This window comes from Colobus angolensis, unplaced genomic scaffold (genome assembly GCF_000951035.1).
Source record: "Colobus angolensis palliatus isolate OR3802 unplaced genomic scaffold, Cang.pa_1.0 Scaffold67, whole genome shotgun sequence".
NCBI lineage: Eukaryota > Metazoa > Chordata > Mammalia > Primates > Cercopithecidae > Colobus > Colobus angolensis.
This window is the reverse complement of record NW_012120376.1, coordinates 661,673-687,463: the sequence shown is the minus strand read 5'-3', so window position 1 is coordinate 687,463 and position 25,791 is coordinate 661,673. Positions and strand designations below refer to the sequence as shown.

The window sequence follows — 25,791 nt, the reverse complement described above, 5'->3', positions numbered from 1 at the left end:
ATCCTTCCATCCAAAATACCAGCTGTCTATGCTGTATCATGTTAAATTTGATAAGCAGCCCTGCCATCTTCATCCAGATCACTGAAAAAATTGCTAAATGGAATCATTAGAGACCTTCCTCTAGGCCAAGCTAAACACACAAGGGGGGTGGCAACATTTCAGGCATGTGAAGGAAAGTTTGTGCAATTCAAAAAAATCATATTCAGCAGTATTCTTTTTCATGAAAATGAAGAACCTATCAATTTCCTTTTTTATTTTTTATTTTTATTTATATTTACTTGTTTATCTGAGATGGAGTTTCACTCTTGCTGCCCAAGCTTAGGTGCAATGGTGTGATCTCGGCTCACTGCAACCTCCACCTCCCGGGTTCTTAGGATTCTCCTGCCTCAGCCTCCCGAGTAGCTGGGATTATAGGCACATGCCACCACGCCTGGCTTATTTTTTGTATTTTTAGTAGAAATGGGATTTCACCATGTTAGCCAGGCTGGTATCGAACTCCTGACCTCAGGTCATATGCCCGTCTTGGCCTCCCAAAGTGCTGGGATTACAGGCGTAAGCCACCACACCCGGCAATTTCCTTTTTAATACAAACAACAGATGATATAAAGCTCGGCAGAATCTTGTCTGGTGGAGAAGCACAGAAGACAGACTCAACAGTAGAGGGTGGACAATGAGATATTAATATTTAAAGAGGAGGTGTTTAGGATTTAAAAAGCTGTCAACACTGATCCAGATAGACACTGTCCTCATGGATTTCAACTCTCCTGGAATAGCTCTTGGGCTATCTATGAAGCAACTTAACTCAACCATTATCCACTCAGTATTTCTCCATCTTGTCCAAAAGGCTAAGAGAAGAAACAATCAGATTTCTTAAAAACTCAGAATATATCTATGTATACAGTATTCGACCAGCCTAGAAACCTTACCCAAAAAGAACAGATGACTAATTGAGCCTGACTTGTTGAACCTAAGCTGGCTCTCCTGCTTATATCACCTCCAGTGGACGCCGTTCCTTCAAATCCCTCTTGCTCCGAAGGCACGTGAGTGATGCTCATAGTTCCGACATCAACCCCACCCTTCTAGGCTGAGGCTCTCTCAATGCCCTCTGTCAGTCCCTCCATCTGCCTCATATCCCCCTCCCTTACCCACCAGCCTTTCAGAACATTCTCCCACCTGCCCCGATGACTTCAGCCTAGGTTCAGATTGCTTTTCCACTCTTTCCAGGATGTCATTCTCAGCATTTTCTTAGAATTTGGTGGTGCTTTTGGATTCCCGACTTTACAACTCCTAGCCTACTTCCTGCTGACCTTTTTCTCTGTTCCCTATCATCACCCTGGTCATGTGGCCTGCAGCAAGAACACCCCCCACCTCTGAGATTCTAATTCTGAATCATTTTCCCTCTCTCACTCCTTTGTTGAGGCTCTCAGGCCAGTTTCCCTCCTTGCTCCTGCTATTCTTACTACCTTCTGGCTAAACATGTTCCTGATCCTGTCTCCATCTGTGGCAAAGCTTTTTGATACTTTTCTTTGCTAGAACTTGTCACCTTCTCGATTTTCCAGCAACAAAACAAAGATTGAGTATTTTGCCTATTAACATTATGCCAAATACTGTCATCTTTACCTTTCAAACAAATCCAGAATCCTCAGATTTCAACACCTTCCCTGCTGTCAGAGCCCTAGCATCATATTTCTTGCCTACATTTTTGGGACGGATCCATCAGGCCTCTGTGCAATGATCTAGGCAAGAGGCAATAGTGCTAGGATGATGTCACCAGGTGGATGGCAGTGAGGGTGTTGAAAACTGTTCTGATTTGTCCCTTACTCCTGTTCTCAGAGCAACTGGAGTAATTATTTTAGAATGTCAGGTCACGTCATTACCCTACTCAAATCCATCAAAGGTTTTCCATTGCACTCTAAATAAAAGCCAAGTAACCAGATGGTCTTCTTTAACATTGTTCCTGTCCCCCAAATATCCTAGTCCCCTTTCCTGCTTTATTTTTTTCCATAGCATCCACCACCACCACACATTGAAAGAATTTTACTTCCTTACTATGGTTATTTCTTCTGTTGCTTCTTCATGCCCTTTAAGTTCTATGGGGATAGCTACCTGTGGCATCTCCTATACCTAGAAGAGTGCTCAACATATAATGGGTACCCAATAAATATTTGGTTAAGTGAGCAAATTAATACTACCTTCTCTATGCAGAGGCTTTATTCATATTTTCTTGTTCCATAATATATTTGCAAAACAAAAGCAAAGAGCCTCCTTGTTCAGCTGCTTTCTAAGTCTGGCTATGCTGTTCCTACTGATGCTCACTCACAGGCACCCCTTTGCCACCTCTGCCCTAGCGGGCTAGGTGCTGTCCTTACAGGCTCAGACATTCTCTATGAATATCTGAACTCGAGATCCCCATGCAGCCACACCCGATGCCCTTTTACTCTAACGAGCAGCAGTTATAGGACTTCTCCACCATAAACATACTTTGTGTTTGTGGCAATTTTATACGTCCCTTCAGCAAAGCTTTGCTCACACTCTCCCCATGGCTGGGAGGCCTGCTAGCAAATCTCCCACATTTCTCTTTTAATCCACAAGCAACACTCTCCAGCTTAAAGTTCTCCACTGAATTCTCATCTTAAAATAGAATCCAATGATGAGGCCCTCCATGATCTGGCCTTTGCACTCTGACATCTTCGATCACTCCGATGTGCTCTTGCAACACTGGCTTTCTTGTTTTTTATGACATGCCAGGAGGCCTGGTCATTCCTTCTGTCTGGGCCATTCTTCCCTTTGATCCTGCCATGCTGGCTCCTGGATATCACTTGGAAAGGCCTCACCTGACCACTCATCTAGAAGTCCAGTGTTCTCTGCTCCTGCTCATCCTGCTTCAGTGCTTCAAGCACAATCTGAAATGCTCTTAGTTTGTTTACCTTCTGTCCCCACATCAGCTCCATAAAGGCACAGACTTTCTTCCTATGTACCCCTCTATCTTTGTATCTACAATTGTGCAGGCACATGGTAGACACTAGCCAAATGGATGAATAAATGAATGAAGCCTGGCATGTCTCCCTTAGCATGTCAGTTTCCCTCTAAAGATATCCCCCATTCACCCTGCCTTAATAGCTAGCTTTTCTATGGCTAAAATTCATGGCTGCATTCCCATTGGTGATACCTCTGACATATTTATATTTATATTTATAGTAACATTATATTAAATTTATATTAATGTATTTATATTAAATATTATATTTAATATATATTTACCTATTTATACTAAAATTTCAAGTTCCCTTTATTAGTAGTATATATACAAATAGTTATAAAATCATAAAAAATAACATTTATGATTCTCTTGTCTATTCCTTTCTCAATTCCTTAGTACCACGTCAGAATGGCAGTTTTTTTTGTCACAGATATTCACCAGGGTATATGGTGTTACCAAAACAATTTTCCTTTTTTTTTTTTTTTGAGACGGAGTCTCCCTCAGTTGCCCAGGCTGGAGTGCAGTGGCGCGATCTCGGCTCACTGAAAGCTCCGCCTCCCGGGTTCACACCATTCTCCTGCCTCAGCCTCCCAAGTAGCTGGGACTATAAGCGCTCGCCGCCACGCCCAGCTAATTTTTTTGCATTTTTAGTAGAGACAGGGTTTCACCGTGTTAGCCAGGATGGTCTCGATCTCTTGACCTCGTGATCCGCCCGTCTCAGCCTCCCAAAGTGCTGGGATCACAAGCTTGAGCCACCGCGCCCAGCCCCAAAACAATTTTCTAACTTGGTTTAAAGGCAAGTTCCTCACTTAAAGTTCTTCCTAGTCTTTGCTGGATTCCTCCATTTCCAGGAAGAGCCCCTACTCTGATTGCTTAACCCACAGGCCAGGAACCTAGAGTTCACACTTGGCATCATCTACATAAATCACTTCCCACGCTCTCCCTTGTAAGTCATGACCTTGAACTACAGAGAGACAGAGAGACAGAGAGAGAGAGAGAAAGAGAGAGAGAGAGAGATACCACTTGTTTCTCTAAGTCTTAGTTCCCTTAGCAAGACTTCAAAGTCATTTAAGAGGAACGTGATCCCCTCTGGGGGGCATAATAGGACCTTCTCCCTTCGGGGACAGTATAATCTCAACGATTCACCCGTGCAGCTCCAATGACACACACCAGCAAGTCACATTCTTCCACTAACCTCTAGACATTGCCTTGGCTGCCTCTCCTCCCCTGGGGATCTTCCTTCCTGGAGTCTCTCTTCCCTGCTGGCAGAGCCCACTGTGGTATTAAAGCACACCAGGCTTGGAGTCAGAGGTTCTGAAGTCACATCTCAATCCTCATGTGAACTGGCTGTATGAACCTGGGAAAATCCCTCAGACCTCACTGAATCTGCCTCTTCAGCTGGATACTTCATAGGACGATTGCAAGGATTAAGTGCAAACATGTCTGGGAACATCTTTTGTGAAGGATAAGGTGCTATTTAGCCATCAGTTGTGGCTATTAAGATCTTTGGAGCCTCATTCTTTCTTCAATGCAGAGGTGGAGCTAACAGGCAACTGTAAGCAGGAAGACACAGCACATTCCCATAGGCAAACCACTTCCTGCTGAGCAATCAAGTCACCTAATTCATACTTTTTCTATGGCAAGCATGAAGGAACATACCCGTGCAACTTTATCCAGAACAGTCCATTGTTCTCCTCTAACATGAGGACTCAGATACTCAGAAGGATGCCTCAGAGATAACAATCTCAAGAAGGTATAGTTGGGTTAGATTGAAATAGTCATAAAAGGAGGCTTTTTTTTTTTTTTTTTCCTTAGCTGACAGCTCAGTGCTCCTCCAGCAGGGAGGAAAAAGCCACAGGCAGCCTTGTTTTCTTCTCATTAGAAACAAGTCCTAGCCCAGCAGAGGCACATTCCATAGGGGCTGGTTGGGTTGGAGTGGAGGCTGGAGCACAGAAACATCTTGGGTCCCCCTTCTTGCCTTCTTGTAACAAAATCTCAGCAGTTGCTTAAATCTCAGGAGGCCTGGGATGAAACACCACCCAGGGCTGGCTGGACAGGAACAGACACATGCCTGGAGCCCAAATGCGACTCCAGGCTTTTAAGAGCTTGGCATGACCCCAGTTAAGCAATTCTGGAATCCACAGAGACTCTCCCTTGACTCCTCTCTCCCCACACCCACTCTCCCGAGACCTTCCTGGAAAAAGCAATGCAGGATTGGCAACCACCTCGTGCTTCCTTTTTTCTGCCAGCCGTCTGTATTTCCAAAGCAATCAGGCCCTAAGCCTAACCACAGTGCTCAGTAAATGGAGGCTGCTTTCTGATTCTTTAAGTGACCTTACAGCAGGCAGCCAGCTCTTCCCCCCTCACTACATGAAAGAGAGAGAAAAAGAGAGAGAGAGAGAGAGAGAGAGAGAGAGAGAGAGAGTGTGTGTGTGTGTGTGTTTCCTTTAAGGCAACACAAGAAGAGTTTGATGTTTGGTTAGATCTTACTATTATATTTTAAATGTCATCTTTTAAGAGTCTTTTTTTTTTTTTCCTGGTTTCTAAGATTCACTTTGCCTTTGGATGGAAACTGTCTGCTGGAAAGACAGAGCTGCGCTGTGAAGGAGAGCGAAGCTAAGGCACACTTAACAACGGCAGGCTCAAGTCAGAGTTATGGAGCAAGATCAGTTCCTGGGGTGAGTCTGAAGAGGCTGCGAAACATGCTCTATCCAGCTGGGAGTTTTGGGGCTTAGAATGTTTGGGGATGGACCCAACATCTCGCCCCAGGCTCACCACTGTATAACAGGCTTTAGGTATGCATAAATCTAGTTTTGGGGGTCATATTTTGGCTCATTGGGTTCCTGAATTTATGTGTTGGAAGGTATTTTCAGTAGGTATCTGAATGATATGATCCCTGGGAAAGTTACTCTGTGGGATGGAGGCTCTCTGAACAAATGCTACCTTGTTTTCTTTCTTTGGTTCTTGGAGTGTCCTTTAAATTAGTTGAAGCCTATAGGCCTTAAGCTGTGAACGACTTGATAGACTTCTGCTAAGACAGTGCAAGTTAGATTCAGGCACAAATAGTACCTTTCAATTGTGAGTGTGATTAATATTTGGCGATCAACAGAAGAGGGCTGGTAGCAGCCTAGCTTGTGCATACCTGGCTCCCTGTAATGAGAGAAACCACCTACTCATCTCCTTAGCCACATGAAAGGCTGCTGGCTTTTCTTCTCCAGGAAAACGCTCCATAATGGGGCCCAAGCTCTGGTCCCCGACAATGCAAGTGCCCTGGAGGAAGTTGCCTGATTGGTAGGGTTAATCCACAGTCCCTGGGAAAATGCCTACCTCCCCACTACTCCCCATCAGCACACCTGAGCCAGACCCTGCCTAGAGTTCTGAGAGTGGTAACCATTCCTCTCTTCTGGCCTAAAGACTCTTCTCACCAGGACTATGGAGAATAGCAAGAGGCAACAGAGATTGATCTCATTTTACTGGTCAATGTTCTTTGGGAGAGTCTATTGGGTTACAGCAGAGGTTTCACCAGTGGTAAGAAATATATCAATCCTGTTAACCCAATGTATGCACAAACAGATTGCAAAAAACAATATTTACCCTAAGTATGTGATATACACTGACATTTTCTTTCTATCCTGTGCTATTCAATTGTTTAAAATGCTGCTTTCCATATATTAAACTGATTTCACAATCCTGTGAATGGGTTCCTACCCACAGCTCAAAGTTTGGTAGAAGAACAGAACCTGCTCTAAGTAGCTTCCAAGGTAGGAGCTCAGGCTTTGACCAGATAAAAACAATGGGTTCTATTGGATTCATTTGCAAATATTTCCTGAGCACCTAGTAGGTCCCAGGCACTGGCACAAGTGCTGGGTATATGGAGTAGAATAAAGAAAACAAAGTGTAAGTCACCTTTTGATTCATAGGCAGAGCTCAGCAGCAGAAAAGGATTCACTTGGAAAAAAATTATTCAATCAGTATTTTTTTAAAAAGTAATCACGTGTATGTATAAAACAGAACTAATAATATTTCAGGATAAAACATTATGAATGACTCTTAAGGAAATTCCAGATTTGTAAATTATTTCTGATTCAGTATCCACTTGATGTGCATTTACACTTGGCCATAACAGTTTCATATTCTAATCAATAATATTTAGCTCTCTCCACAGATATGAATCAGAGACCGTTACTCCATGAGCACACAAATGTGGAGTGATTTCAGCTTTCTCAGGGACCATTTATTCTGAAATAAACATGAATTTCATTGACATTCCCTTTATACTGTATGAGATCAAGTCAATACATACAAATCAGGATATGAACAAAATTGACCCTATAGCTACAAACGGTGGGGTGAAAATAGCAAACAGATTATTAATTACAAAGAGGGTTTCTGCTGCACAGGCAGTTCCTCTGTGTCAGCCCTTGCAGCTTTCCCTCACGAAGCTTCTCCCACTCTGGTCAGGCGGATATTTGTATCATGGAGCAGAGTCCTGCAGTGTCCCCTGGGAGAAGCCACATGCAAGGACTTTACCCTATGCTACATCATTTCAAGACTTCCCATCCAAGTGCCTTGGAACTGATAACATTACACAGTGCAGAGCTCAAGTATCAGTGCTTTGAGTCTTCTGTTTTATCTTTAGAAACTATGAGAGTTTTGCACAAGTCTACACATGGAAGTCCTTCTACCTCACTCCCAAAATTTTCAGGTGAAATACAGGCTTATCTTGTAGCTTCCCATACTCTTCTGAAATCTTCCACTAACCCCCACATTATTCAGGCCCCCAAGGGAAGAAGCACAGGCCTGAGTAACAGCTGTTGATATTTACCAATGGGAGGAATACCACACTCTTAGCTCCTGCATCAAGGTGGCCCTGTTGTTTCAGAGGATGGAGAGCAAAGGCAGCTGTTGTTAAATTTTCTGCTGTCACCTCATGCCCAGCAGTTAACGGATTTTCACATACCCCAATGTTTATTATACGATCTTTTTGTTCCAGGCACTAAGGATTTATATTTTTTAAAACTTACATAATCCTCACTGTAACACCGTAAGGTAGATAGAAACATTATCCTCATTAGACAAATAAGAAAATGGAGGCATAAGAGAGGTCATACATCTGGGGGGAAATAGGGGTCAAGCTCACTTCAGGTCTGTCCCAACTGCGTTACATTCTCAACCACACTTCTCTGCCCCTCTGTGAAGAGCTAGGAATCTGCATAAATACCACAAAATGACATGATATGCAAAAGAATGTTTAATTACTAATTCTCTTCCTAAAATTAAATTTAAAAAAAAATTTTTTGCCTGTAATCCCAGCACTTTGGGAGGCCGAGACGGGCGGATCACGAGGTCAGGAGATCGAGACCATCCTGGCTAACATGGTGAAACCCCGTCTCTACTAAAAAAAATACAAAAAATTAGCCGGGCGAGGTGGCGGGCGCCTGTAGTCCCAGCTACTCGGGAGGCTGAGGCAGGAGAATGGCGGGAACCCGGGAGGCGGAGCTTGTAGTGAGCCGAGATCGTGCCACTGAACTCCAGCCTGGGCAACAGAGCGAGACTCCGTCTCAAGAAAAAAAAAAAAAAAAAAAAAAATTTTTTTAAAGCTCATCCTCACCTTCTAGGTTTTTATAATGGTAAGTCTCATAGAAGTTCCTACTTCTCTGGAATTTCCTGAAAAATGGGATCCTAAAAATAGGCTGAGAATTGGCCCATGTGTCCTTTTTTTTTTCTTAAATCACCTTTTAAGTCACTGATAAAAATTTTATTTTTATTCATTTATTATTTATTTTGGATTCAGGAGGTACATGTGCAGGTTTGTTACACTGGTATACTGGGTGATGCTAAGGTTTGAGGTACAGATGGTCCCATCACCCAAGTGTCAGCATAGTACCCGATAGGTAGTTTTTCAGCTCACGCTCCCTCCCTCTTCTCCTAGTAGTCCCCATATGTCCTGGATATACATATTGTCAGCTCCGTGTTTCTGCCCTGTGTGTAATTTTCATACTTCACATTCCACCCTAAGGTGGAGCTCTTAAGGGTGGGAAAATAAAATTCTGTTCATTACTGGCATCGTTAGCCTGGTTCTCCATGAGCTGACTCCAATGTACTTACCTAGTTTCATAGTCTGCTTCGCTGCCCACCACTGCTCTCCACCCTCTCGCTCCCTCCTACATGACACTTATGTGAGCCTCCCAGGACCATTATCTAGCTGATATACACCAACATAACTGCACACGAAGGGCTAAAACATTGAAACACTCCATGCTAGTCGGCAAACAATGGCTGTCTCAGTCTCCATGAATGCCCCCATCTGCTGCTCTGGACTCTCCCCTAGAATCCCCAAGATGTAACAGTAAATAAAGGGTTAATGCCTGGCACAGCAGGGAGGCTTCTAGGACCCTGCTGCAGCCCAGCTGGGGCCTACTCATCCATTTTGATTGTCCAAATATTTTGAATATTATCCCTGGCTTCCAAATTCCCAAAACACACATCACATTTTCACCCCTCTGGGCTTCTGCTGGCACAGTGCCCTTTGCTCAGAATGTCCTTCCCTCCAGCCTTCTTGAAACCCCTCTCATAATCCAGATCTTTGGTTCAAACAATCTTCCCCAAGATGTCCTCCCCAATCCCAGTCTCCCCTCTCAAAACAACTACTCCCTCCACCACAGCCATGGGCATTTTCTTCAAACCTTTGTGTATAACTCTTATCTTTTGTCTTCCTTTAGTTATTTATACATACGTTCTAACAGATCTACTTCCCCCACTGCTGAAATTTGAAGAATAGGTTTAAAGGTGAAATGAGATTGTTCAATACATTTCCAGAAAGGCCGGGCGCGGTGGCTCACAACTGTAATCCCAGCACTTTGGGAGGCTGAGGCGGCCAGATCATCTGAGGTCGGGAGTTCATAACCAGCTTGACCAACATGGAGAAACCCCATCTCTACTAAAAATACAGAATTAGCCTGGCGTGATGGCACATGCCTGTAATCCCAGCTACTCGGGAGGCTGAGGCAGGAGAATTGCTTAAACCCAGGAAGCGGAGGTTGCAGTGAGCCAGATCACGCTGTTGCACTCCAGCCTGGGCAACAAGAGTGAAACTCCATCTCAAAAAAAAAAAAAAAAAAAATTCCAGAAAGCCAGTCTTGGGCCACATGGCAATTTCTTTGGAGCTAACATAGTCCTATCTGATGAGATCCTTCCGATGCAAGGACATGCTTTAACCACAGACAGGTTTGACCCTCCCAGTTTCTTGGGTATGGTTTGGAAGACCACAGGAATACATTAAAAGGTCCAGCATCAGCTGGGTGCAGTGTGGCTCACACCTGTAATACCAGCACTTTGGGAGGCCGAGGTGGTCAGATCACTTGAGTTCAGGAGTTCCAGACCAGCCAGGCCAACATGGTGAAACCCTGTCTCTACAAAAAATACAAAAATTAGCCTGGCATGTTGGTGCACGCCTATAGTCCCAGCTACTCAGGAGGCTGAGGCATCAAAATCACTTGAACCTGGGAGGTGGAGGTTGCAGTGGGCTGAGATCACACCACTGCACTCCAGCCTGGGCGACAGAGTGGAGTGAGACTGTCTTTTTTAAAAAAAAAAAAAAGTCCAGCATCTAGAGGCAAATATAAGCAAGTCCCCAAACCAAAAAACATCCTATCAAATACAGTGCCTGGGACAGAGGGGCTGGCAACGGGCTTCCTGACTGTACTGATGGTGCCTCTTCTGACAGATAAGAGCTCTGCCTTCTCTGTGCCAAACCCATCTTCATCTGCAACGCTGCAGGACAGACCTGCTAGGCAGAGGCAGCCAGCAGACCTGATCTGACTTTAGTTTCTTCTCGAAACTGCCTTCCTTTGTCTTTTTGTTTTCTAGCTTCTCATTACCTTGCAGAGGCAGCATTTCAGCAAATAATAGATTGTAAACCTCCTGAGGCCAGCAGCAGCTCTTGCTGACCCTTTCACTCTCCATAATAGCTAATGATGATAGTATTAGACACTCATCGTGCACTATTATATGCCAGGCTTTGTTCAATGCACTCAACCTTACTAACCCATGATATCCCAACTATTATCAAGTACTGTTTTGTTTGTTTGTCTGAGATAGGATCTTGTTATTTTGCCCAGGCTGGAGTGCAGTGGTATGATCACAGCTCACTGCAGCCTTGACTTCCTGGGCTCGAGTGATCTGCCCACTTCAGCCCCCCAGGCAGCTGGGACTATAGGCATATGCCACCACGCCCAGAAAATTTTTGTATTTTTTGTAGAGACAGGGTCTCCCCATGTTGCCTAGGCTGGTCGTGAACTCATGGCCACAAAGGACCCGCTTCAGCCTCCCATAGTGTTGGGATTACAGGCGTGAGCCACTACACCTGGCCTCAAGTACCATTATTAGCTTCATTTTACAAATGGGGAAGCCAAGTTGAGAGTGGCAAAATGATCTGAGGTGGGGATTGGCCCAGCTAGGCAGTCTGGCTCCAGCGTCCTTGCTCTTAAGTGCTACTCAACATCTACTGTGTAGTAGGTGTACAATACAAGTCTGTCAAATATATGAGAAGTGTCTACAGGGCCTTCTTGGTTAAAAGGACACTACTTTAAGAGAGATTTTTGTAAGCACTTGACATCCCCAAACTTCCCCAGATGACTTGTAGCTATGTTCTCATCATATACATACTGTACAACCCCAAACACCAGTCACAGGGGACGCGCGGTACACACACTCTGCTTAAGCATATGTGGATAATAGAGATAAATGCTGTGAGTGTTTGAAGGGTCTGAGTGGGGAAGAAAGGCTTGGAAGTAGTTCGGCCACTTTAGGACAATAAACTTTTACTCATTGAAGCAGAGAGACGTGTGTGAGTGCATTCATGCGTGCATGCGTGTGCAGGGTGAGTGATGATCAATAGGGAGCGAGCTGGTGGGGGCATCTCTTTTCTTTCTCCTCCCTGTGGTCTGACAAAGCCTGTCTGTCTTGGCTTGCAACCATTCGTAAAGACCCCATAGCTTCCACTGGCCTCCTGCGCAGGAGGGCAGGGAGCAGGGAGTCATTCATCAATGTCAGGAGATGTGCTGCACGCAGCAGGGCTCGCTTTCTACCCTGCTGCTCCTGCAGCTAGAGCTGCAAATCTTGAAAAGATGCAGAACATGCACATAGCAAATAACCATTCATCATCTCAGCTCTGGAAGACCCGGGAGAGGCCCCTCCCCATGTGGGGCTGACCCATTCTGACTTGGACTCCAGCCCCACTGGAATTTGGAACACAGGGACTTTTCAGGTGCCTAATCCCTGCCCCAGCCTATCCCCATCCTGGATAATCTATTGAGGTTTGGGGTTAAAATTCTCTGAAATGATGCCCCCTGCCCTTTTCTCTACAAGGTCAGATTTTCAGAGTGCTTTCAGCAATCAGACTGCTGCCAAGGTGGCCCGTAATCATTAAATTATGAAAATACAAGTTGCTGAGAGGAAATAAATACCAGGTTTCACTAGGGAAAGGCCTGCTTTCTTGTGAAGTAATTATAAAATTAAAATATCATATTTCTCTGGTGAGTATAAAAAGTCTCCTCATAAGGTAGGTCTGTGGCATGACAGCAACATCAGGATTTACACTGGGGTGGGACTGAGAGATCCTTCTGTGCCCCCCAAAATGCCAGAGACATCTGTAGGCAAATTTCCGGAGACTGGGTTAAGAGTGATTAAAAGCAGAAAGAGGGAAAAGTACCCAGTTTGAATTTTTCAATTACTCTGTAAAACTCAAGAGTCAAGCTGTTCAAAAATGCAAGGTTTCCAAGGAAGGCTAATAATGCTGAGCTAATTAGACCCACAGGCATGGCCAACATATAAATTCGGGCCCAAAAGAGGGACACTGTCCCTTTAAAAACTGCCTTGGGATCTGTGGAAAAGCTAATGAGGAGTGTCAGTTGGGGCTGCTTTATGAGGTGGTCCTCAAGAGGATACAGCCTGGGGTTTCTGTAACAGGGCTTCTGTGCTTGATTCAATAAATCAATTTATATTAAATGTGGGTGCAGCTCTGGAGTTGGCTTCAGAAAGCATTCTGTGGCGTTTCTCAATCTGCTCATCCACTTCCTTGTCAGCCTGCTTGAATGCACTGTCAGAGGGCATTGAAGAGAGCAATAAAGAATAAGATAGAAGCTGTATCTGTATTTGTAAAACCCAACCTGACAGCTCCAGACCATGCGTGGAAGTATCTGCAGTGAGTTTCTCTCACCAGAAGCATCTGGATTGTTGGTAAGAAGCCTGACGCTGTGGGGCTGTGCCTCTCCTCCCCAAGCCAAGCTCCAGGCTATAGATGAATAAAGGTTGCCCCAAACACAATGGAAAGGGTTGTAAGCCAAGCTGCCTTTAAATCATATTCTCAGGGCCTGAGATACTCCCCAAGAAATCAAAGGAAAAGCAAGAGGGACAACAGTGCCCACAGCTGGTCCTCATCCAGGAGACAGCTGAGAGAGCTGAAAGAAGGCTGCTGGGCTGCTTGGGGAGGGAAGTGCACCACTGACTAGGGCCGATGAAACGGGTCTCTCTTTAGTCTGGCCAGCTGGATGCAGCTTCTTGGTGGCCCAAAAGTGACCACTGGCTATGAGGTGAGTTGTTCCTAAGCACAATGACTGATGCCCCTGGGGATCAGAAAAGGGGTGTGAAGCCCACCCGTCTGCAGACTCAGAGTCCGGCAGCAGAGGCACCAGAGGCTGGTGTGGCTACACTATTCCCTGTCCACACTTATCAGTACCCAGCTTTTAAAAAAACTCTTTGCTTCCAGGTTCAGTGGCTCATGCCTGTAATCTCAGCACTTTGGAAGGCTGAGGCAGGAGGACTGCTTGAACCCAGGAGTTCGAGACCAGTCTGGGCAACATGGCAAAACCCTGTCTCTATAAAGTACACAAAAATTAGCAGGGTGTGGTGTCACACACCTATAGTACCAGCTACTCAAGAGGCTTGACTCGAGTTTTACAGAGTAATTGAAAAATTCAAACTTGGTACTTTTCCCTCTTTCTCACCTGAGCCTGGGGGGTAGAGGCTGCAGTGAGCTGTGGTCATGCGATCGCCTTCCAGCCTGGGTGACAGAGTGAGACCCTGTCGTTTAAAAAAAAACCAAACCAAAAAACTCTTTGCTGTTGGGATGTTGAGTTACAGAGAGCTCCTTGCACCACCCCATTCCCAACTACACCCACGCTCTTCTACAATGTAGACCACAGCACCATCCCGTAGAACTTTCTGTGATGATGGAAACGTTCTATATCTGCATGGTACAATTCAGCAGCCACTAGCCACATGTGGCTACTGAGATTCGGCTAGGGCAACTTGGGAAATAAATTTTTAATTTATGTAATTTTAACTAATTTAAATGGCCACATGTAGCTAGTGGCTACTGTGCTCGAGAGCACAGAGAAGGGAAAAGGTTTTCTTTGCCTCAATAAAAGTAGAAAGTGCCGAAAGGAGAAAACGAGCTGACTCCACTCTGCTCCCAGTGGAAAATCCCCTATTTGCTCATAGTTTTAAGGAAAAGAGAGGAGGGAAAATTATTGTGATGTATCATCAAGTTAGAATTATAAAAATTAGGGGCTCTAAGGGACAAAATAAAACATTGCCATCTCTGGAATCTTTCTAATGGGATCTGTCTTTTCCAGCAGCTCTAAAAGCAGAGCAAAGCCCACCCCCTGCCCCCAGCACACTTGGAGGTTGGCAGCGATGGTCAGAGGAAGTATTTTACAAGCGAGAGACCTAGGCCAGGATTTGCCCAAGGCCCCAGAAGCTTGGCAGAGCAAAGTACACAAGGTGCCTATCACCAAAACAGGACTCTCTTTACCAAGTCAAGCATGTGATCTCAAGTTACCAGTCCAGCCTGCCCCGAAATAAGACCATCATAGCGGTAGAAAGGCTTTGCTTAAAGGAAGAATTCTGGTGTACTTTGCTCTTTGCTCATGACCAGAACCATCTGGAAGCAATCTAGCAATCACAAGATGGACTTTTCTTCTTTGGCCCTTGCTCTCTCTACAAATCCCATCAGCCCAGGAACAGCTGCTGGAGAACCTGGCCTGGCGCCATGGGTGAAGTTTCAGCCCCCTCCCACACACATGTCCTTCTGGGTCCCTGGCTTGCTTGCCACCCCATGTGGCTGGACATGGCACAAAGTACGCTGATCCTACTTGAGAAAGCGAAATAGCTAGCGGTCACAAGAGCAGAGACTTGGTGCCGCAAAGCCAGCTGTGAGAAACTGCTGTTTCAACTCGGTAACACAGACACTTGCCAGTAAATTACAGCCTGAGACATCTCAGAGGGCTGCGGGTCGGGATACACTGCTCTCAAGGCAACACAATGCCAGCTACAGTGTGCATCCTGCAACAGCAGCTCAACACAAAGGGATGGGGAAGATGGGCCCCAGCTTGAGGACTCTGGCACCGGGAGCAATGACACCATGCACAGGAGGTGAGAGCCAAGGGGGTGATAGGGAGAGCAAGGGAAGACTCCGTCAGGAATGAACTCAGCGCTGGGGGCACTGCGAAGAGAGCGGCTTTGTAAATCAAGCCACTGTGCAAACTATCTGAGGAGAGGGGGAAGGGGAGGTGGGGGAGCCGGGGAAGAGGCCAACTGCATTATGAAGGTCCTGGTGACAATAACCTTTTGTCCTCAAAACAATTTGGGCCTGCCAAGCTGCTCCAGTCTCTGAGAAAGCGCGAGGGTGGGGAAAAAAAAGGATCCCCATAAAGAGGCAACAGACTCATTCTTAATTATGAGACAAGGCTTCCCAGGGCTGACGTCCTCTCCCACACTTCCTCCTGCGGCAGACACACCACCGAGCGCCGGCGCGATGCTCCTCTAATGACAGCAGGCAATTTTTCTAAGAACTGGTTCTTTTGGGATCTTCCCCAGAACCCCCACCCCCAAATGACACAGGCTCTTAGTGAGAAGTGTGAAGCATCAGTTTAATTTGACCAATGGTCTACGGGGTCAGACTGGGGACTAGAAAAGTGACGGCCTCAGCAGCTCCTAATATGCTTCATTCCATCCTCTTGACCCTATAGGATCGTCAAGACAGTGGTCCTGGTCCTGGTGGATAGAGGGCCCCTGCTTAAATGTACACCGAAGCTCGAAATAGAATTATCATGTCTAATTATCCTAAAGAAAAGCTGACTGGCACATTGTGTAAGAACCCCAACAAAGAGTCAGAAACCTGGATTCTAGTCCTTATTCTGACACGTTTGCATCAGGGGAGGCTGAGCAAACCGCCTAATACCTCTAGGCCTCAATGGGCTCACCTGCAAAATGGGAGGAATGGGGAGTCATTCCACATCCGGCAGTTCAGCATCTTAGTAAGCACCACACACTCTGAAGTTACGCTGCCTGGATTCATATCCCACTTTCTCCTTTTATGAGTTCTATAACCTCGAGCAACTTAACTCTGTGCCTCAGTTTCCTCATCTGTAAAATGTAACTAGTTCCTAGGACTGTTTTAAGAGTTAGGTATGAGGAATCAGGTAAAGCTCTCATCATAGTGTCTGGCCCTTAGCTCTTCCAATAATTGTCGGCCCCATTACCATGATGATTAGTGGGGGATGAAGAAGAAAAAAAATTCCACAACTAGGCATTTACTACAAGGATTAAATAGCTTTGCAGTAGTAATCCTTTACTACAAGGATTCTCACAGCTTTTACCTGTGCGAAGGTTTCAGAAAAATGGGTTCCAGGCCCAAGTAATCCTTCCACCTCAGCCTCCCAAGGAGCTGAGACCATAGGCATTTGCCACCATGCCTGGCTAATTTAAAAAATTTGTTATAGAGATGGGGTCTCCTTACGTTGCCCAGGCTGGTCTTGAACTCCTGGGCTCAAGTGATCCTCCCATCTCAGCCTCTCAAAGTGCCAGGATTATAGGCATCAGCCACCATGCCCAGCCTCCCATCTTTAAGTCCTAAACAATAACTGCTAGATCTAAGGCTTTCTGTTAGAGGGTAAAAACATTTTAAAAAGGAATTCATTCAAGTTGGGGGAGGGGGTGCTTTCTGTAGGCAGTAGTCTAAATTGAATGGATGATTGATTTATTGATTCATTTACTTATTTAGAGATGCGGTTTTGCTCTGTTGCCCAGACTGGAGTGCAGTGGCGTGATTCTGGCTCACTGCACCCTCGAATTCCTGGACTCAACTGATCCTACCACCTATGCCTCCCCAAATGCTGGGATTATAGGTGTGAGCCACTGGGCTTGGCCTAAACCGGTTTTCAATTTCTTAGGTTCTTCTAACAAAGATGTAAAGGGCTTTTCTTCACCTTAAGTCCTATTTTCAAATCAAAAGTCAGAACAGGTAGGAAATGCACAAAGATGCACATAAATCTGCTTGTAGCCAAGGTTGCGAGCCAACAGCCGTGTGGGGAATTAGGCTGAAAACAAATCAGCAAATCACGTCTGACTAAAGCCATTCTCAGTTGTGGCTCCTTCATTATTCAGTACCTTCTGTGAAGTTCCATACAATTAAAAATAGCCCATTTGTGGACTGTTTATCTGCTTAGGACCATGCTAATGCAGAGAGAGAGAGAGAGACAGAGAGAGAGAGAAGGAAAATGAGAAAGAGAACAAGAGCAAGTGTGCACGCAAGACTGAAAGAAAGTAACTGTGTGCATATAAAGTTGGATATAATCTAGTCCCTGAACTTAGCTACATTTTTTTAAAAAAAATTATAAAACCGGGACAATCTTTAGACATTTGCTAAATATTAAAATGTACAAGCCACTAAAACCAAACCAAACCAAAATAAGACAAACAAACAAACAAACAAAAAAGAGCTTCCAGGGTTTGGAGGAAGAAACATAAAAAAACTAACCCCATCACACATTCTACTTACAAAGAGACGTTTGAGTGGAACCTTTACAGCCTTTGAAAGCATCTTGCCCATTAAAGTGACGATGCCTATTATCTCATTAGGAGTGCTTTTCAAAGTTAGTAACAATGAGCTGTTCTTCTCCCCCTTTGAATCAATACTAAGCATCTGCAACAAAGATACTTTTCCTTATTACAAAATCCTAGGCAGATATTTACTATTTGTTTTGACTACTTTAGATCTGATTTGCCTTTCTGGCATAGAAAGAACATAGGTACAGCCTTGCCTCAAGCTCAATCTGTTTTAAATGTGCACATCAACTGACTGCAACAATGACCTCCCCACTTCTGTCAATTATACTTCTTTTCTTCCTTTCAGCCAATACGTAATTGCTGCCTGTCTACTATGTGTCAGGCACAGGACTAGGCACTGGTGTCTCCCTCAAGGAGACAACAGACTTGTTGAAGAGACACATTTAAATAGGCAACTGGTGTTGTCAAAGACTTACCTTTATCCCCTGGCCTAAATCATTTAGTTTCTTTACTCATTTTCGTTCCTTCTGTGTTTTCTGCTTCTATCCCTCTATTTAGTCCTTGAGACCTCACATAAAAGTTGTTATGATAGTTTTTCTCTGGGTACCTGAATCTGCTTTCTCTCCTAGTCAGTTTCATTCCAACGTCTCTTAGAATGGCCTTCCAAAAACATTACTTTCATTTAATTCTCTTTCTTAGGAATATATAAGAGCACCCCATAGCCTCCCAGTAAATCTAAATTTGTCTGGCATCCCATTTTCCCTATCATGTTCCCTCAGTACCAGCCCCATCTGTCTCTCACAGTCTCTCCTCTTCTATTTGGTCATATTCCTCGATATCTTTTAGATCTACTCTTTTCATGTGTTTACAACCATGTGGGTTCCTAATGTGATATTAATGAGAACCTTCCATCTTTCCAAATTCTACAATTCCCAGACTAAACCCCACGATGCTTTGCTGAATTACACTAGCTCTCACTTTAAACTCTTCCTGTACAAGTGCTGATTTTGCTAACTAAATAAAAATGGATTTACAAGAAAACCTAGTCAGGGCTGATATGATGACCCTGGGGCATCAAAACTCCAGAACTCAGACCTGCAAAGGTGAACCCTTTCTGATAAATCCATTCATATTTTAGAGCAGGGGTAAATTCTTAGGCTTGAGAACCAGTCTCTCATGCAACTACTTAACTGCCCTGTTGCAGAATGAAGGCAGTCACAGATCAAACAAACAAATGGTAATAGCTATATTTTAAAAAATTATTTATAGAAGTAGGTGGGGTAGGCAGAATCTGACTCTTAGGTCATAGTTTGCTAACCTTGTTGTAGAGGAAGAAGAGTGGATACGGGTGAGGAACTTCTATTGGTTTGCAAAGGACAACCAGAAGTCCCTTAGATTGGCCTTTTATCTTCCCTGGGTAGCTCAACTTGTTCCCTGAAGACAGTATGTAGCCTGGAGGTAGATCCCTGGCCAAGTCATCACCATGGGAATTTGGGCTGTGACCATCTGCTATTGCTATTTTGGTCAATGGGAAAGAGATAAGAAAATCTACTTCGACTCTGTTGGAGATATGGGGAAGAAAGGGTCCACTGTCTCATTCTCATATGTTCTTCCAGACTGGCAGGAGGCTCGCTTGTTAGGACGCCAGGGCACAAGAGCAAATCTTCACCCACACAGTGCCAGGCACTGCACTCTCATTTAATCCTTGTATCAACCATAGAGTGTAAGTACATATCATCATATCTGTTAGTCAGATAAAAGAAACGATGAGGTCTTAGTCAACTTTAGCCACTGCTCCATTCTAGAAATGGTCTTGATGCTTACACAGTTGTGTTTTTGGAATAAGAGAACCCCCTAGACAAGAGTTCTTATTTCAATTTGAATGTGATATTAATGAGAACAGCTCATTAACTTTAGCCTTGATAACAAACCTTCAAAGGATATATCTTTTTATCACTTTATCCATGGAAAAATGGGCTCTAGAGGTTAAGCAATTTAACCAACTTTGCTCATTTAGAAAAATCAGAGTCAGGATTTGAACCCAAGTCAGTCTGGCTCAATAAACCTTTGGCCATTCTACCTCTTTAATAACCCTGACCTAAACACATAAAGCTTCATGTGTTTTTAAAGCCCTCAAATGTTTGCTGCATGTGAAGTGAGAAATCAGGTCAGTTTCACGGGGTCCAGTATCCCCAAGGAGAGCCTCGAAGAAGCAGAGAGGCAAACCAAGGCTTGTGATTTGGTCCTAAGCAAAAATAGCAGAGGCAGGTGTAGCCCCTTGTCCTTCACCACAAACCCAGGTCTCTGGCTGTGCTTCCTGATCCAAACTGTGTAAGTGGCTTTTTATGGTGGTGATGCTTCCTTCACACACACTGTGTGGTGCCGAGGCGGAGGAAGGCATGTTCTTACCAGCCTGTCATATTAAAGTCCCTGTAGAGCATCTTCTTTCCAAGCTCCTTTCTCTGTACCCTCCTTGGAAACTCCAAATGTGTGAACTCATTTCCCAGCAAGTGAGGCTGCATGAATGCCTAATAGCAAAAAGAAAAAGAAAAAACACATACATACACGTATTTAGAGAAACAAAATAAGAATCAAGGATGCTTTGCAAATTGAGACAGGCCATATTTTAAAAACAAGAAAATTGCCTCATATTTTAAGTAGATAGATTTCAGAGTCTAACCACTAATAGAAGATGAGCACATAAAAATGAACTTACAAAGGAATGCAACTTTTTCATTTGATCTGATACGTTGATTGTAACCAAATGCATAGCTGAAGGCATCAGGAAAAAAGACTGAGCTTCTCTCTGAAGCCTGGTTTTTTAGTTTTTCAAATGGTATATTGGTGAGATACGGGGTGAGAAAGCTCCCCTGACATGGCCTTTTCCACACTCATCTCACTTACATTCCTGGTTATCACGGCCTTGCCTTTGAAACCTGCGTGTGAGCTTTCACATAAACACAATGGCTCGAGTGCTGGTTGGGGCTGAATGCAGCAGACGGGAACTTTCTGTTGGACTCCCTCCAGTTTGCTCTGCAGTCATTTGATCGTGTCATTCGAAGACTATTCTGGAGCAGATGGCTTCTCCCCCTCCCCCAAATCTCTGTTCACACTACAAAAGTCTTGAGCAAACAGCCACTTAGGGAATTGCTTTGAAACAACAGTCTCATTGTCACATTCAAAATTCAAATCTAGCATATGCAATGCTCACATATTAACTTCTCTACTCAGAGGCCACACACCGCAAGCAGGCCTGCACTAGAACTTCCCCACATGAAGCTGTCCACCTGCTTCTGAGCAGCGTGGTGGAATGGATCTTCTCTCTTTTCTGGCGGGGAAAAGAGTGGGCAGAGCAAATCACAGCCTGGCACTGTAGGAAAGCAAGGGATCCCTGCCACCAGGCAGATGGTCAGGTCCTCAGTATATGGGTCGTAGGCATCTCCTACAGCTACTTTGCCAGGACGCAATGCCAGTGGATCTCCCACTGATTCTCATGAAGGTCTGGATGTATTAGTTAGAGATGAGTCATCTGATGCTAAGTTTTTCAGGAACCAAAGGGAACAGGCTATATTGTCACTGGGCTGGTCATAATATGCCCAGATATGGAACTCTGAGCAAGTAATTCTGGGTAGGCTTGGGGACAGGACAGGATGGGATGAGACAAGGTGACTAAGGGTGAGCAGGAGAACTGTACTTCCCATTTGCTGTAGCCTCAACAGTTTCCAGGTCTGGCGGACATTCTGGATCACTCTGAGGGGTTCTGAAAATCCTGCTGGGAGTAAGGCTTGCGGTACCAATGGGTATCAAGTAAGCTTAAATACAAGGTTTTACAGAGAGGTTCTCCTGGGAAGGAATGAAGGCAACTAACACTTAATAGGTCAGGTCAACAGTGGTGCTTTGGGTGAGACGAATTTGGGTGTGAATCCAAGCTCTGCTTTTATAAGCAATGTGGTTTTAGCAGGTTATTTAATTTCTTGGGCCTCAGTTTATCTGTAAATGAGATTAATTATATATCTCACACTGCTGTTTTCATGTAATGTCTATTAAGATACTTATCTTAGTTGTTTCTGCTTACAAAAAATTATTATAGTCACCTAATGATTATTGAGTCCTATTATATCCTGAGTACTACACTCAGTGCTTTGTGAGTTCTCATTTCACCCTCTTAACAATCTTAGAGGCAACACTGGCTACATCATTTGTGGGGCCCAGTGAAAAACAGAAAGAGGAAGGCTGTGTTCAAAATTAAGAATTTCAAGACAGGAACAGCAGAGCATTAAACTAAGCATAGCACCCTGTGCGACCGCACAAGTCACAGGCCCATAAAGCTAGTCATGCCTACTGGGTACATACTATTTAATTCCTCTTTTATCTTGGTCCACCCGTGAAAACTAAGGAACAAAGGCATAAGTGGTCAATGGACAGCAGCATCTGTTATAAGCCCTTTATGATGTTTCAGAACTTTGAGATTGTATCAGCATGAATATGACCCACTATCCAAGCTGGACTAACATGGGCTTAGGGGTTACCATGTGCCAGCCCCATACCAGACACTTGATACACCTGATCTTACTCCCCAACAATTTTACAAAGCATCAGTCATAGACTCGATTGACGAATGAGAAAACTACATCCCGGAGAGGTTAAGACCTAGCCCAAGGTCATTCACTCAAGACTGGGTGGATCTTGAGCCTGAGCTTAATATCATGGTTATAACCATCATCCTAACCATATGTTGGGCCTTTAGCCTACACGTACATTTTAACAAAAGATAGTAAAGGGGCCATAAGAGGCCTGTGATCCTTTGCACTTAGACCATGCAGAGTCTGAATCAGTAAACCTTGTTAAAAGAACTCACACACACAGAGCCACACACGGTATGGGCACAAGGATATCTCTGACATTTATAACATTAAATAACTAGAAGAAATCATTGAATGAGTAACTCATTAAATAAACTAGCCTAAATCCAAACAAGAGAATTCTATGGTGTCACTTACAATGACACTATAGAGAATATGCAATGACACAGAGTTGCGTTAAGTGTAAAAAAGTAGGTCTTCAAACAATAGGTGTGTGTGCATGAACTTGTGAGTGCTGGGTCATATATGCACAGATCTTTGTAGAAGACATACATATGTATACAGATGCTCCTCTGCTTACAGTGGGGTTACATCCCAATAAACCCATCAGAATCTGAAAATATTGTAAGTCAAAATGCATTTCATACAGCTAGCCTACTGACCAGAGCTTAGCCTGGCCTACCTTAAATGTGCTCAGAACACTTACATTAGCATACAATTGGGCAAAATTTTCTGGCAACACAGTCCACTGTAGAGTGGAAGTTGTTTACCCTCATGATTGCGTGGCTGACTAGGAGCTGCTGGCTCACTGCCACTGCGCAGCATCACAAGGGAGTATCATACCACATATCCCTAGCCTGGGAAAATATCAAAATTCAAAATCAATTTGAAGTATGATTTCTACTGAATGCATTTGCTTTCACAACATCAGAAAGTTTAAAAAAAGTAGTGTCACTTTCATTCTGTTTTGTAAAATGAAGGCTGCCCTGATTTAAAAAAAAAAAAGTAAGTTGGGAACCATCTGTATACAAATGAACATGTTATGGTCTGAATGTGTCTCCTAAAATTCATGTGTTGGCAATTTAACCCCTAATGCAACAATGTTGGGAGGCAGACCTTTTGGGAGGTGTTTAGGCCATGAAGATAGAGCCCTCGTGAATTAATGCTGCTATGAAAAAGGGCTTGTGAGAGGGAGTTCAGTCTCTTGCCCTTCCACCTTCTGCCATGTGAAAATGGAGCAACAAAGCCCTTACCAGATGCTGGTATCTTGATCCTGGGGGCTTCCCAGACCCCAGAACTGTGATAAATTTTGTTCTTTATAAATTACTCCACCTGTAGTATTGTTATAGCAGCACCAAACAGACTAAGGCTCTGTGTGTGTGTAAATACAGATATGTGGCATTACATATGTATTATTAACAAATAGGTAAGAATCCAAAGGACATTCCTGAGCACATTTCTTAACAAACCCTGTGTCTAAGAGGGTGATGCGTGTTCAGGACACACTACCTCAAATAATGGTACCTGGGCATTTGAGGAAACTAGAAGCAGGCCATAGAAACTAGGAAGAATTCCCCTTACTCCTCCTCTAAAGCAAGCCATGAGACCTAGCTGACCTTCCCCTGAAAATAGATCATTAGGACCCGATTCCAGAGGGGCACTGCACCATACCCAGAGGAAAGAAATATCACACAGGGATGCCAAGATGACGCTGAACAAACAGGCCTTGATAAATACCCCTACTCCTGAGTTTATTACCATTAGATCATACTCTTTTGTCCTTTGATCAAACTTCTGTATGACTGTCCCTAAAAATACAGTTTGCCCTGTGTCCTTGGGGCTTTATTTCTGAAGACATCTGTGTGACATAAGCTTATATTAAATCAATTTGTTTGCTTTTCTCTTGTTAATCTGTCTTTTGTTATAGGGGCATCAGCCATGAATGGGTAAGAAATCTCTTCTCCCCATACAAGGGTAAGTGTGGAGATTTCAGGTGCTTTGCCTCCTAACAGGAGGATGAGTGGGCCCTTTGATGGTGCTTTAAACCAGGGACACTTGGACTGTTTTTGGCTGGTATCCATTTGCCTGGGCGGCTGTATCAGAAGATCTGTTAAAGCAGATGTCTGCGGGTTAGTTGGGAACTTCTCAACAGCTTTGATAACTGCAGGGGCCACCTAACCTCTCCCTCTGAGGATGTGCAGGTTTGAAAGGGTCTTAAACATTGTGTCACTCTGAGGCACCTTCACACACAGAGCCTTTCATGATTTCCACAAACTGCTTGCTTTCTCCCAGGATAACAACAGGCTTTAATAGTTCATCAAACATATATGCCATTAGATGCACCATCATTTTATTACTTCTAGGAAAGAAAAAAAAGATGCCAATTAAAATATATATAATTCTTTCTTCACATTTCAAATTTTAATTTTATCCTTTTCATAACAACTGAGACCTAGACACATTTTTATTATCTATTGGATATATTTAATAAGGGATATAGAAGTGAAGTACGTTGGCTAAGGTTTCAAAAACTTTTACATTTAGAATCCAGCTGCTCTCATCATTTTTCAACTCTGAATCATGAATTTTCATAATTTTCCACACAGAAGTGTTGTGTGTTTCATGAGAGCACAGTGACGCAGCATTTTTAAAATAATCCACACAGCACTGGAAGCCTCAAAGCCAAGGGTGCGGAAGTTCTTAAGCCTGCTTTGCAATGATCTAGAGCCAGCTTACTTCTGACTCCCACTTCAGGAATGTGGCTAAACAAGTCTGATTCACACCTCCTCAAACTCCTCTGCACAATTAGTTGGATCCAGTGATGCTTAACAAGCCCTTCACTTTTCTCTGCAGGATTTTCTTCCAAGCTGCGGGACACCCATCCCACAAGAGTTTGGTGTGATGGTACTCAGGTCATTCTACCCCAAAATATGGCACCTTGGCATTTGCGGAAACAGCAGAAACAGGAAAGTCTCTCAAGTTCCCCTTGTCCCTCTCCCCTGAAGCAGGTCACAGGATTCTCATTCCAGAGGTGCCCTCCCCATATCCAGAGGAAAGAAACATCTTTAACTCTGAAGACAAAGGGATACAGAAGAATCTGAACAAAGAGCCTTGCTAAATTCTCCCCAGTTTATTCCCATTAGATCATACCCATTTTATCCAATTATATTTCTCCATGACTGTCCAGTCTTCCTCAAACCTAAGCATAAAAATATACAAGTTTACCTATTTCTTTAGGTCTTCAACTTCTCATAAAGTCTCCTGTGTCATGTAAAACTTATATTAAAGAGATCTGTAAAGTTTTCTCTTGCTTATCTTGTCTTTTGTTATGGGGGACCTTGTGATGGGTGAGGAAATCTTTTCCACCCCTGCAGGTGT

The 25,791-nt window shown here is 44.0% G+C and overlaps 1 protein-coding gene across 1 annotated transcript in view; it reads right to left on the bottom strand.

The window, feature by feature from the left end:
* Positions 1–25,791, bottom strand: part of PPM1H (protein phosphatase, Mg2+/Mn2+ dependent, 1H) — a 295,323-nt gene that overhangs the window by 60,137 nt on the left and 209,395 nt on the right. Inside the window, exon 6 of the mRNA XM_011925963.1 lies at positions 20,240–20,358. Within this exon, the coding sequence (XP_011781353.1) occupies positions 20,240–20,358 (119 nt within the window). The remainder of the gene's footprint in view (positions 1–20,239; positions 20,359–25,791) is intronic.